Genomic DNA, 13,089 nt, shown 5'->3' on the forward strand with positions numbered 1-13,089 from the left:
AATTAATTATTGCTCCATTAAACATCACTAGAACTTTCTGGTGATACCACTCACTGATATTCCTGTATCGTACCATACTTATCTCTTTGTATGTAGTAAGTAAGCGAAGTAATTAAGTGAAAGCTTCTTAAAGGCCTGAACTATGTCTTCAAGAACTCTTTAGTATGCTATACATTGTTTCCCCATGCAAAGGTATTCATGAATATTTGACAATGACATATTTAAATTATATAAAATAAAACACCTATTTGCCACCTTTAGATCATATGGCCAAATCCATGAGCCAAAAGATTATTAATGACTTAAGATATCTGACCTCTAAGTTCTGTTCTTAATAATGCATTAATTTGGAGTTGGGAAAAATTAGTTTTCTATGTCACAATTTTCTCACTGACAATGGAAGAATCCAAAAGTCAAAAGAATTTCAAGGCACCCTTCACACATGAATGCTAATTTATTAAATATTTTGCCATGATTCAATGGATAGTCAGATTATTTTCTAAACATATAAAATGAACTACAACATTAGAGTACTGCAGCTCAGGTATGTTCCCCTCACTGCTCTTTTGATATGGAGAGTTCCATTTCTAACAAAAACAGGGAATGAAACAGCCTCAAAACCCTTGCAACTACAAATGCTGGGAAAAATATAAAAGCATCATTTAAGAGGTAAAATGAACTCAAATGGGTGACAAGCTCCTCTGACAAGAGATGGGAAACATGAATTTTTCCACTCTTGGCATACTACAGAAGGAAGAGGCAGTCATCATAAAAGCACGGAAGATGAAAACAACTGAAATTGTAATAAATTCTTGAAGGCCAAGAGTGATAGCTTAGGAATTTGGGGAGTCTCAGACAGAAAGGAAGTCACTTCCTAGTTCTTTACTGTGGGTCTTCACATATAAGAGTGATTGGGCGCAGGGCAGTAGACCTGAGAGACCCTGTGGGTGGCACAAAGGCATTGAAGCCCACCCCCTACATGAACCCTCCCTTCACGTGAAGCAAAAGCCATAATCTTTTAGGGAGAGAGAAAAAGCCAAGCAAAGATCCATTGCCTTTGGGGGAAAGGCAGAAGCAAAAGCTGCCTGTCACTGCAGGAACGGTAAGAAATGAACTTGGGTCAGGATCTTGTACTGTTACAAAGCAGAGATCTGCTATCCCTGGGAAAGGGGCAGAATTGCTGAAAAACCTCACCCCTGAAGTCCAGAAACACAAGGCCTAAGACAGGCTGGAGTGAGAGGACCAAGAAACATTTCCTTGAACCCACCAAGTAACAAGTAATAGCAGTTTACCCCTGGGAAACGTGGAAAAGCCTTGGTCAGATTCCTTCTACGGCATAAATATGAAAGACTTGTGAGCATGCAGAGAAAAACTGAGGAAAATCCTCCCACAATCCATGAGTCCACTAAACAAAGTAGAAGCAACCTACCCTAGCAGCAATTACAAGTCTGCTATGTTGATAGTAAGATCAACACCAAACCCAAGCCTGTTTCAACTACTGACTAGACTGCCCCAACACCCCACTCTAATGGCTGGATGGAAGATGTGTGCCCATTTACAGATGTAAATACTATGTAGCTCAGTCTGTTTTAAGCACAAAATCTGGCCTTCAATTAAGAAATAAGAAACACACACACAAGTAAGAAAAGGCTATGTGACAAAACAATCAACAGAACTAGACTAAGATATGGTCCAGATGTTAGAACTACCACTTATTTATTTATTTATTTATTTATTTATTTATTTATTTATTTATTTATTTATTTATTGTATAAATTTATTTTTTATTGGTGTTCAATTTGCCAACATATAGAATAGCACCCAGGGATCCCTGGGTGGCGCAGCGGTTTAGCGCCTGCCTTTGGCCCAGGGCGCGATCCTGGAGACCCGGGATCGAATCCCACGTCGGGCTCCCGGTGCATGGAGCCTGCTTCTCCCTCTGCCTGTGTCTCTGCCTCTCTCTCTCTCTCTCTCTGTATGACTATCATAAATAAATAAAAAAATTAAAAAAAAAAAATAAAATAGCACCCAGTGCTCATCCCATCAAGTGCCCCACTCAGTGTCTGTCACCCAGTCACCCCCACGCCCCCCATCCAGACAGACTTTAAAATAACTTTAATATGTTAATGGACCTAGTGGAAAGGTAGACAGCATGCATGAACAGATAGGGAATTTCAAGAGAGGTAAAAACTGAAAAAAAAAAAAAGAATGAAATCAAAATGCTAGAATTAAAAATGTATCAGAGATGAAGAATTTCCTTAACAGGTGTATTGGTGCACTGGATTGAGGAAAAAGTCCGTGAACTTAAAAAGAGGTCACTAGAAATTACCCAAACCAAAATATAAATTTAAAAAAAGAGCAGAGCATCCAATATCTGTGTGCCAATATGAAATGTTGAATATCACAACAATTTGAGTCCCAGAAGAAAAAAAAGAGAGCATGGAGTAAAATAAATATTTGAAAAGATAATGGCTGAGAATTTTCTAACACTGATGAAAGAAAATAAACTGAAAATGCAAGAAATTCAGAGGCCTAAAGGGAAGATACAAAGAAAACCAGACCTTGACACATCAAACTGAGAAACACTAAAAATAAAACCCTGTAAGCAGCCAGAGAAAACACACAAGTCAGAAGATAATTAAATGACATCATTTAAGTGTTTATTGAAAAAAAGGTGAATATACCCAATTTATATACCCAGCAAAAATAGCTTTAAAAAATGCAGGTGAAATAAACATTTTTCAGACGAAACCTGAGAGAATTTATTCCTGTCAGACCTGTGCTAAAAGATATATTAGGGGATATCTGGGTGGCCCAACTCTTGATTTCAGCTCAGGTCATGATCTCAGGGTCCTCAGATCAAGCCCCACACTGGGCTCCACACTCAGTGGGGAGTCTGCTTGGGATTCTCACTCCTGCTCCCTCTGCCTCCACCCTGCTCACACACTCTTTCTCTCAATAAATAAATAAAATCTTTTAAAAATAAAAGCGCTATTAAAGGAAGTTATTCAGGGGGAAGAAGTATGATAGTAGAAATTTGGATCCACATAAGAAAAATGAAGAACACAAGGATATAGAGAAATATAAAGATACATTTTTTTGCAATTTTTAATCTCTTAAAGATAGCTGTCGGTTTAAAGCAGGGGTCAGCAAGCTATAACATGAGGGTAAGTGTATTTTATTGGAACACAACCCCATCCATTCATTTATATGTACTGTCTATGGCTGTTCTCATGTTAGTGGCAAAAGTGAGTAGCTGCAAGAAAAACCATATACTGCCAACTCTAAAATATTTACTATCGAGTTTCTTACAGAAAAAGTTTGCTGAACCATGCTTTAAAGTGATAAAGTAAAAACAACAACAAAATCTCAATATATTATAAGGTTTATATTATTTGTTAAAGTAAGTTGTGTGAATAAAGCACAAAGATAGGAGGTAGGAAATGGAAATATACTATTATAAAGTTTCTACATAATATATGAGGTGGTACAATGAAGGTAATTTGTGATAAGTTGAAGATGTATATCATAAATCCTACTACAGACACTAAGACATTTTTGAAAGAGGTAGAACAAGCCAAAAATGAGACAGAATGAGTGAAATATAATGGAATTCTAAAAAAAAAAAAACAAACACTCAAAGCTGAAAGCTCATCAAGTGCCCATTATCCACTAGAATCAATAAAGGGTGGTATATTTACACCATGGAATACTAAACAATAATGAGAATGAATGACTTATAACCATAGGCTACAAGATCCCAGAATCTCACAAATGTAATTTTGAGCAAAAGAGGCCAGGCATCGAAGAGTATATATTACACACTTCTATTTATATAAAGCACGAAGGCAAATTAATAATCTATGCTAGAAGTGGTTATCCCTGGTGGTAGGGTGAAGGTCAGTGGCTGATGACTGGAAGAGAACTTCAGGAGGCTTTTGCTAGACTAGTAATATCCTATTTCTTGATTTCGTTGCTGGTTACACATGTATTGTATATGCAATTTTCTGTATACATATTATCAGTGTAAGTGAAAAACCTCCACATGTTTAAACTATATTTAAATATATATGTAAACTAATATCTGATGAAAGAACAACACATGAGGGATTTTGGGGGGAAAAACGGTGATATTCTAGAAATTTTCTAAAAATACAATATTCATTAAAGTGAATATATAGGTAAACAGTAAACTAAAATGGCAGAAGGAATTCATTATCTGGAAAAGATTCAAAGCAAATCCCCTAGCTACAGCACAGAGGGATAGATAGAAAATATGAAAGAGTAAATTAGAGACATAAAACAAAATGAGAATGTAAGACATAAATCTAATATGACAACTGGATGGAAGAGATGCAATACTCAAAGAGACAAAGAATGGGAATTTGATGAACAACATGAAAATTCAGGTTATTAGGAACGAGCTTCTGAACAGAAGAAACATACATTTGTTTTGTACTCAGAAGCTTCCTACTTTAGAGCTGGGAAAGTTCTTAGAGATAGACTAGTCCGCCCTTTGTTTCAAAGATAGGAAAACTGAGGCCCCCAAAATTGAAGTGATTTGCCTGGATGAAAAAGTTCATTAGCAGTAGAGACAGAAATGATCTTAATATGTTATATTTTAAGAGTCATGGATAAGACAAGCAAAATAGTCATTTCTGACTTTAGCTTCCCTGCTGGTATCACCACTTACTTACAGCAGCAATCTGAAATATTCCTGTTCATAGAATCTAACTCAAATTGAAAATATGAAGGCATTACTGATTCAAATGTCACATAATAAGTGTTTAACAAATGGTACTTAATGATTAGGCCAGACTAGGGCTGCCCACACATACTGTAAAGAAATAGTTTCAACACAAGTCTTCTACAGATTTGACTACAAGGCCATCATAATGATTTCAGTATATAAACTATCTATTATATACTTCTATTAAATTTTTAACATTTTAAAGTGCTTCGTGAATTACATTTTCTCTATTATATACATAATGACAGAAGGTAAATTACTTTCTTCCTTTGAAATAGAACAACTCACTATTTAAATGAACCTCTAACAGCCCACTGTCAGTCTAATGCAAATTTCAACCTGGTCAGGAGTATAAAATGTACTGAAGAACTGATATAAAGCACACTTTATTTTTTTTCAAAATAAATTATTTCTGATGATGGATTAGTAGCCTGTATTAATTCAAGTATTTAAGAATGAAAGATCTAGTCAGTATAGGAAAATGTATGTGAGGTTAAATAAAAAAAAGGAAAATGTGAGGTTAGCCCTTATTCAAATTTTATAATTTTGAATTAGTAGAGGGAAAGTCTATATTATTATTTTAATGCTGATGAATTTTAAAATCATAAGTAAAACAATCCTATGATCACCTTTGATGACTTTTAAGACAAAAATATTTTTCAGAAACTGGGGATCCCTGGGTGGCTCAGCGGTTTAGCACCTCTCTTCAGCCCAGGGTGTGATCCTGGAGTCCCACATTGGGTTCCCTGCAGGGAGCCTGCTCCTCCCTCTGCCTGTGTCTCTGCCTCTCCCTCTTTGTGTCTCTCATGAATAAATAAATAAAATCTTTAAAAAAAATTTTTTTCAGAAACATAAAAAATCTAAAGTGTAAAATTAAGTGATTTGGTATATTCCAAGTTGAAACATTTTCAGAAAGTTCTTCTTACAATCAAAACAGAACTTTATCATATCATTAAACTTTCGGCCTAGAACTACATAATGAAAAAAACAAAACAGTACTTAGATAATGGACTCTTGGAAGACAAAAAAATAAGGAGTCTTGAACCTTTCAAGAGCATCTGTATCAGTTTTAGTTGTTTATGACAGGAATATTTTAAGGTTAAAAAATTTTAACCATTCATATTAATAAATCTGACAACTAGAAAAGAGGTACAGTTACTAAAATTAATTAGCAAATTTAGTTAGCAAAAAATGAAAATGAAATGAAAATTTAAAAGACAACAGGCCAGGAGTGCCTGGGTGGCTCAGTCGGTTAAGCATCTGCCTTCTGCTCAGGTCATGATCTCAGTCAGGGTCCTGGGATCAAGTCCTGCATCAGGCTCCCTGCTCAGCAGGGAGTCTGCTTCTCCCTCTCCCCCTGAGCCTCTCTCTGCTCATGCTCTATGTCTGTCTCTACTCTCAAATAAATAAATAAAATCTTTAAAAAAAGACAACAGGCCATGAAAATACTTCTACCAAGTATTTACTGCATAAATAACTCACACAAATGTATAAAGAAACCATTAAGACCATTTATTTCTATAAATGAACAAAGTATATGAAAAAGTCACACAAAAGCAAGAGCAGTCTTGAACCGTTATTCTTACTAAATTAGCAACAACATATAAAATCCCCACCCAAAGCTGTAAACTTTTAATGAGCTGATATACTGAAAGGGTGCCACTGTAAAATGTTATAACTCTGGGAAAACAATAAGGCAAACATATGAAGAGCCATAAAGCTGTTCTTGTTATTCCCCTTAATAATCCCATTCCCAGGAATTGATCTAAGAAAACTGAAAATAACGTAAGTGCTCAGCAATAGGGAAATGGCTCAAATAAACTGAACATGAAGTGATATGATTAAAATAATTACCAAAACTAAACAGAAATATAGTCTGATAATATGAAATGAAAACACAATTAGAAAATATAAATGCCTTAAGACTGTAACTAGGTAAACAAAAAAATGGGAAGACAGGAATACTATATTAAAGCTCTGAAGTCACTGCATCAGGAAGGTAAGGATTATGGGTAATTTTTCCACTTGGCAAAATTTCCTTCAGTGTTGTAAATATAAAAAAAGATAAATTCTCTATTATTTTCCGTTGGCAAATTATATATGTCAATTTTTAAGTGGAGAAATAGGGCACAGATGCCCCAGTTGTTCTCTAAAACTTGAATGTTCCTCTATTTGGACCTTAATTGGCAATGCATACAGACGTAACAAATGAGAAGCTGTGCTGCTCCAGCAGGCAGGGGCAGCCACTGCCACTCTGGTTGATACAAACTGCAGGGCATGATATGTGATTAAGTAAAATTGTAAACTCTCAACTTGTAACTGTGTGTTTGGTATTTTATATTACAGCATCAAGAGATCAAAGTCTTTCCCTTATAGTTTTGTGTGTCATAATTAGAATTAGTTTTAATATTCTCATTTAAATTATATCGTCAAGGCGCACCTGAGTGGTTTAGTCAAAGTATCTGACTCTCGACTTCAGCTCAGGTCTTGGTCTCAGGTTGTGAGTTCAAGCCCCATGTCAAGCTCCATGCAGGGCATGGAGCCTACTTAAAAAATAAAAAATATAAATAAATAAATAAATAAATAGCCAATATGATGAAAATGATCTACTAAACCATGTAACTTTTTATACTTAATTTATATTAGATTAACTACAAATAAAATCACACTAGTTTACATATTTCAATTTTTGAGTTAGAGGTTGCAAACAAACAACTACTTTTACAAGAAATGCAATCCATAAAAACCTAGAAACTCCTAAATTATGAAATTTTAAACTATTCTTCTTTTAGAAAGTATACTTATTTGAATAAATGAAGCAGGATTCAGACATTTCTGAAGACTGGCCACATAATATATTGCTTTCCCGTAACAAAAATATGAAGCACTCCTTATATGTGAAATTTGTCATTTTGTAATGTGACTACATTTTCAGAATTATGTTAAAAAGGGACCTGGAACTTTCAGTAGGCTATTTGAATAAAAACATTTGAGAATAACGGTTTTAAAATATTTAGAGCATAAGTGATTAACTGGAAAATACAGGGTAGCTATTTCAATATCTATAAATATAATTTGAAACAGCAAACTAAAAACAAAAACCAAAAAAACCCCACAGTGTCATAGGGATTAATGCCCTGTAGAGATACAAATACTAAGAAATAGGGAAAAGAAATTCTAAATTAAAGATACATTCTTTAGCTTAATTTTTAAAAATTATGCTATTTAATAACTTGGTGCAGGGCGGTTGACTGTGTTGAGGAAATCATTAGGAAAAGATCACAGAGCTGCCAAAATATAAGCCACAGGCTGTCCTTTGCACTCATGGTAGAGGTCAATTTAATTAAATATTTAGTCTTCTATTTACATTCTGGTAGTGGTAGCAGCAATAATTTATTTACAAATATTTATTACAAAAGTTTATTGGTTTCTAAGATCTAAACAAACATAGCTATTACCAGGGTAGTACAGCCTTATCAAATAAATGTTCTTAATAATTGTAAACTTCAGAACATGAGTTAAATAATGGCCTTTCCAAACATAACGAACTTCAATACAACAGCCACGAGGAAGCCAAAGTTAAGTCAATATAACACTAATTTACACTCACTCTCGTGACACCAAAGAAACATGTAACTTGTGTTTCTTTTTTCTCTGATTAGAAAATGTGTTCAACTTTTTCCAGGAAAAGACTTTGAAGAAAGATCAAAATCAGAAGGTCTGGTTTTCCTGAATCCAATCTAACAACATAATAACATCCTAAAAGAACATTCCATAGTAAGGCAAACAACTGAACAACTAACTGCAAGGCTACTTATAATGTAGAGCAGATAAATTGTACACCATAAAAACTGTAAATGATGAACGTTTTTCTTCACACACACACACACACACACACACACACACACACACACAATCATGCGGAAAAAAAAATAGTGGTTGTCTTTTGCACGTAGCTTGTCATTCTGTACACAGGATTCAAATGTCAACCAAGAAATGATGACAATCCCAAACCAATCTTAATATGTCTTAATGACATCATCTTCTCCCTTTGTCTCACTGAGCGTTATATATTCACAGCTCAAAACTTGTTCATTAGATTCCTCAGGTTTTGATTTTTTAAGTGCCAATTCTGCTGGGAGAAGAGATGAGCAATGTTCCAGAGACTGTGCAATGTCATCAATCGTCCATTTGTCTTCAGGCAGAGCGTGCTCTTCTAGTGTAAATGGTCCCTGTTTGGTTCGGGTCAGCTCTAGGACATTGGCACAGGAAGAGAGTTCTAGAACAACAAAAATCCACAGGGCAAATCATTCAGGATTTCTTTTTTTTTTTTTTTTTTTTAAATTTTTTTTTTTATTTATTTATGATAGGCACACAGTGAGCGAGAGAGAGGCAGAGACACAGGCAGAGGGAGAAGCAGGCTCCATGCACTGGGAGCCTGACGTGGGATTCGATCCCGGGTCTCCAGGATCGCGCCCTGGGCCAAAGGCAGGCGCCAAACCGCTGCGCCACCCAGGGATCCCTCATTCAGGATTTCATAGTCATAATCATATTCAAATGACAGACGATCTTGATTTAAACCTCTCAAAACCACCCCAAATGTAAAACTGTAATAATCTAATCTAAGAACCAAAGCAAACAATAAAATAAAATAAAATAAAATAAAATAAAATAAAATAAAATAAAATAAGAACCAAGAGCTTTGAGATTAAGAAATGATCAAGTAGAAAATCATATTTAGCAACTCACCTTGTAAACTGCTTTAAAGTCTACAAGGAACTGGCAGATACTTTTCTCATTTAACCATGAAGCAAGCCCATAAGGTAACTATTACTCTCCTCTGCAGATGAGGTAATCTGACTTGTCCAGTGCCACAGCTGCCAGCAAATGGCAGAGCCGGAACTGTAACTTTCTAGCTGTTTATAAGACTGTGGCTTCCAGTTAAATTTTTTTTTTTTACTTGTATCAATGAAAGTAACTTTGAAAAGGATGAGTCTTTTTATCTTATCCCTTTTTTTTGTGTTAAAATATTTTAATCTGAAATAATGTTTGTTGGTTCTTACACTGATTATTCCCATCATCATTTCCTGCTCCTCTTTTTCTCTTTCTCTCCTGTTCTAAGCATTTCATGGCAGCTGCTGATGCTGATAATTGTATGCCATAAACCTTCAATGCTTCTGAAGCTGAAGGCAGCAAGAGTACAGTTCCCTAAGGCCAGCACTCAGACATATGAAAAATAGAAATTCCCTCTTCCCATCAAAAAGGAATATTACTCTCTAAATGATAATTCATAATTCATCTTTATGCTTACCTTTACCAATGTCACTGACCAAGCTTCTGATATAAAAACCTCCTCCACATTCAACATCTGGAATGTTAACAGTGACATGGTAAATTGCTAACCTCCTATGAAATCCACTTTACATAGAAATGATGCCCCTAAACAAATGTAAAAATGCACTATGCAAACAATCGAGTGATAAAATATTTATGCACTAAAACATAAATTATTCATCCAATAGCATATGTGTTTGTGAGATTGAAAAGTCAGAGTGTGGAGAAAGCAAACAGCAGAAACTCATGAACACATTTTAAATTAACTGGCAAGTCACACCAACATTAATACTTCAGCCTTGTTCATTTAATAGGTTTTAAATAGTTAGAAATCTCAGCTTTGCTATTATGAGCTGTACATTTAAAAAAATATTTTCAGATTTGTACACTTTGTTCACTTAATTAGGTTTAAATAGTTGGACACCTCAGCTTTGCTATCAAGAGTTGTAGATTTTTAAGATATTTTCAGATTTACACACTCAAAAAATACATCAAACAAAAACCCCTTATCATAAGGGACAGTAATTATGTTTGGGAAAATACAGTAAATGGAGAGTTCAGTCTATTTGTACATTCTCTTAGAAATATTCCTAAAGAAATCACAAAATAACTAAAATTACACAATGTTGCAGACTGAATGCAGATCTAAACATCTTAACACAGTATATTACCGTTTATTGGTTAAGAGCAAGGCTCTGGACTATTTTCATTCATCCACAAGATATCCTGAATTTCCAAACAAAGGGACTACACTCCTGCTGCTTACAGTCTTATCATACAAATAAAGCCACTTGAAGGAATTAACCAAAACTCACAACCTGGGGATTTTAATTCTTTTTTTCCCCATCAGCTCAAGGTTGGGGGCCACTGCTGAGATAAAATATGAGCACTAGGATCAAAGCAGGAATGTAAACATTCTTGGACTATATTTGACTTTAGTGAAAAGACAACTCTTTTGGCCTATTACAACCTCCAGTGAACAAAATAAGTATTTACAATTTATTGCTGGAAACTGGAAAAACTCCAGTTTCTCTTTCACAGGTAATATCTACTGCACCAACCTAGCTGCTGCATTTTCATGAAATGAAGCATTTTTAGTATGTTTTTCCTTATTATTTGTCAAATGGCTTAGAATCAGGACACTAAAGGAAAGAAATGACTTTGTTTTTTAACTGTACAAAAACCACATTCTTTAGGAACTTTACATCCATTTGTTAGTATGTCAAAGCAACAGAAGTTAGGGGAAAAAAGTTTTATGAAATTATTTCTAAAGGGAATCCTATTTAGTAGGCACTGTGAAATTAAGAGCAGATCAGTTTAAAGAAGCCTGAGATTCTAAAAGAGCTACAGCTTTTGATTCTTCATAGCTTATATATATGATCATGACTTCAACTACTATTTTCTGCAACTAGGAGATCATAAAATTTCCAAACAATAGAAACAAACCTTTTGGTTTTTAAATTTATTTCAAATATAGATTTATAGATAAATTCAAATTGATAACCTGAATTAAAATTTACCACACGTCCAAGAATACATTTCTGTCTTACCCATTATTTCCATATTGTCAGGATCTTTAGCAGTAACTTGCAGGTAACAAAGAAGGGGGAGAAATAATCACTCTACTCTTAGGAGTTTCTTATCCAAAAACTAAAAATGCTCTATTTTAAAAGGACAAATTAAATTTTAAAACCAAATGTAAACTACCAGGTATTAGCCAAAATGAGGGAATAAGCATCCATAAGATAATAAAACACAAAATGTAAAATTTTGACAGTATATACCCCTCACTCTTTGCCATTAGAGACCGAAAGTATTTACCTCCAACTTTATAATATGATATATATATATATTTTAAGATTTTATTTATTTATAATATGATATATTAAAAATTCAGCCTATTTAGAAAAGCATTTCTGAACTTCCATGTAGCTATCAGTATTTTCATTAAATGTGTTATCAAAAAAACAAATGTGTTATCAAAAAGGTATTATTAAACCCTAACCTTACTTAAATTCAAACGTTAAAAATCTCCAATATACTAGGAATCCATTAAAACAATAAACCCTAACTTTACTTAAATTCAAATGTTAAAAATCCTCAACATATTAGGAATCCATTAAAATACACAAAAGTAGCCAAATGCAGAATAAAAGTACATGTAACTACAAGTGATTTCAAAGTATTCCACCTTACCTAATGTGAAAAATGGTGGCTGGAATTTTTGAAGGGAGAGACTGTATACGGTAACAGGCCTGGCAGGTTTTGCTTCTACTACTTCGCCTCTCTTCATCAAGGTTGAAAGTCTCTGTCCATCTTTCTTTAATGCAGAATAGCTTGCAAGATAAGGGAGGGAGAGAAGGAATGAAGGAGCAAGAAAAGATTAAGAAAGAATGAGAGAGATTAACTCCAGATTACGGGATGGAAAGAAAGGAGGACCAGCAGCTCTTAAATTGAATCTTTCTAAAATACAAACTATTTTTTTCTTTCTAATCAACTCCTTAACAGTGCCAGGGATGGAGTTCCTAAATACTTTTAAAGCTAAAGCTCAATCTGCTACCCAATGAACAATATTGTCAATTTTACACGTTAACCTTCTCTCTGGAGATGGTCTCTTCATATGTTCACTGGTCCTGGTTCTGGGTTAAGGGCACAAGGCAAAAAAAAAAAAAAAAAAAAAAAAAAAAAAAAAAAAAAAGGCACAAGGCCTCTGGTCACAATGATCTCAGCTATATTTCCCTGAAACAACTTTCATTACAATAATAATCATTTTCACATAAAAGTTACCAAAATATTTCTAAAATGCAAATAAGCAAATAATCTACTTAACAGATCTTAGCTTTGTGTGATAAGATTTTTAGACCACAAAATCCTTGGAATAATCAACAGAAGAAATTTCTAAAACTGCTCTTATAGATATAAATGTTTAAGCTATTTTAACAATAATGATCGAAAAAATAACATTTACTCATATTCTGCAAAATTTTTTGACTTTCATTTGAGGC

The 13,089-nt window shown here is 34.2% G+C and overlaps 1 protein-coding gene and 1 long non-coding RNA gene across 2 annotated transcripts in view; one reads left to right on the forward strand and one right to left on the reverse strand.

The window, feature by feature from the left end:
• The window catches only part of LOC144301076 (uncharacterized), a 145,861-nt gene that overhangs the window by 35,735 nt on the left and 97,037 nt on the right, over positions 1–13,089 (forward strand). The gene's annotated exons all lie outside the window — the stretch shown is intronic.
• The window catches only part of TRUB1 (TruB pseudouridine synthase family member 1), a 39,374-nt gene continuing 32,526 nt past the window's right edge, over positions 6,242–13,089 (reverse strand). Inside the window, exons 6-8 of the mRNA XM_077877534.1 lie at positions 12,281–12,420; positions 10,062–10,118; positions 6,242–9,029 (exon numbers count right to left, since the gene is read on the reverse strand). Coding sequence (XP_077733660.1) covers positions 8,770–9,029; positions 10,062–10,118; positions 12,281–12,420 — 457 coding nt within the window. The 3' untranslated portion in view covers positions 6,242–8,769. The remainder of the gene's footprint in view (positions 9,030–10,061; positions 10,119–12,280; positions 12,421–13,089) is intronic.

The sequence above is a fragment of the Canis aureus genome, chromosome 29, assembly GCF_053574225.1.
Source record: "Canis aureus isolate CA01 chromosome 29, VMU_Caureus_v.1.0, whole genome shotgun sequence".
NCBI lineage: Eukaryota > Metazoa > Chordata > Mammalia > Carnivora > Canidae > Canis > Canis aureus.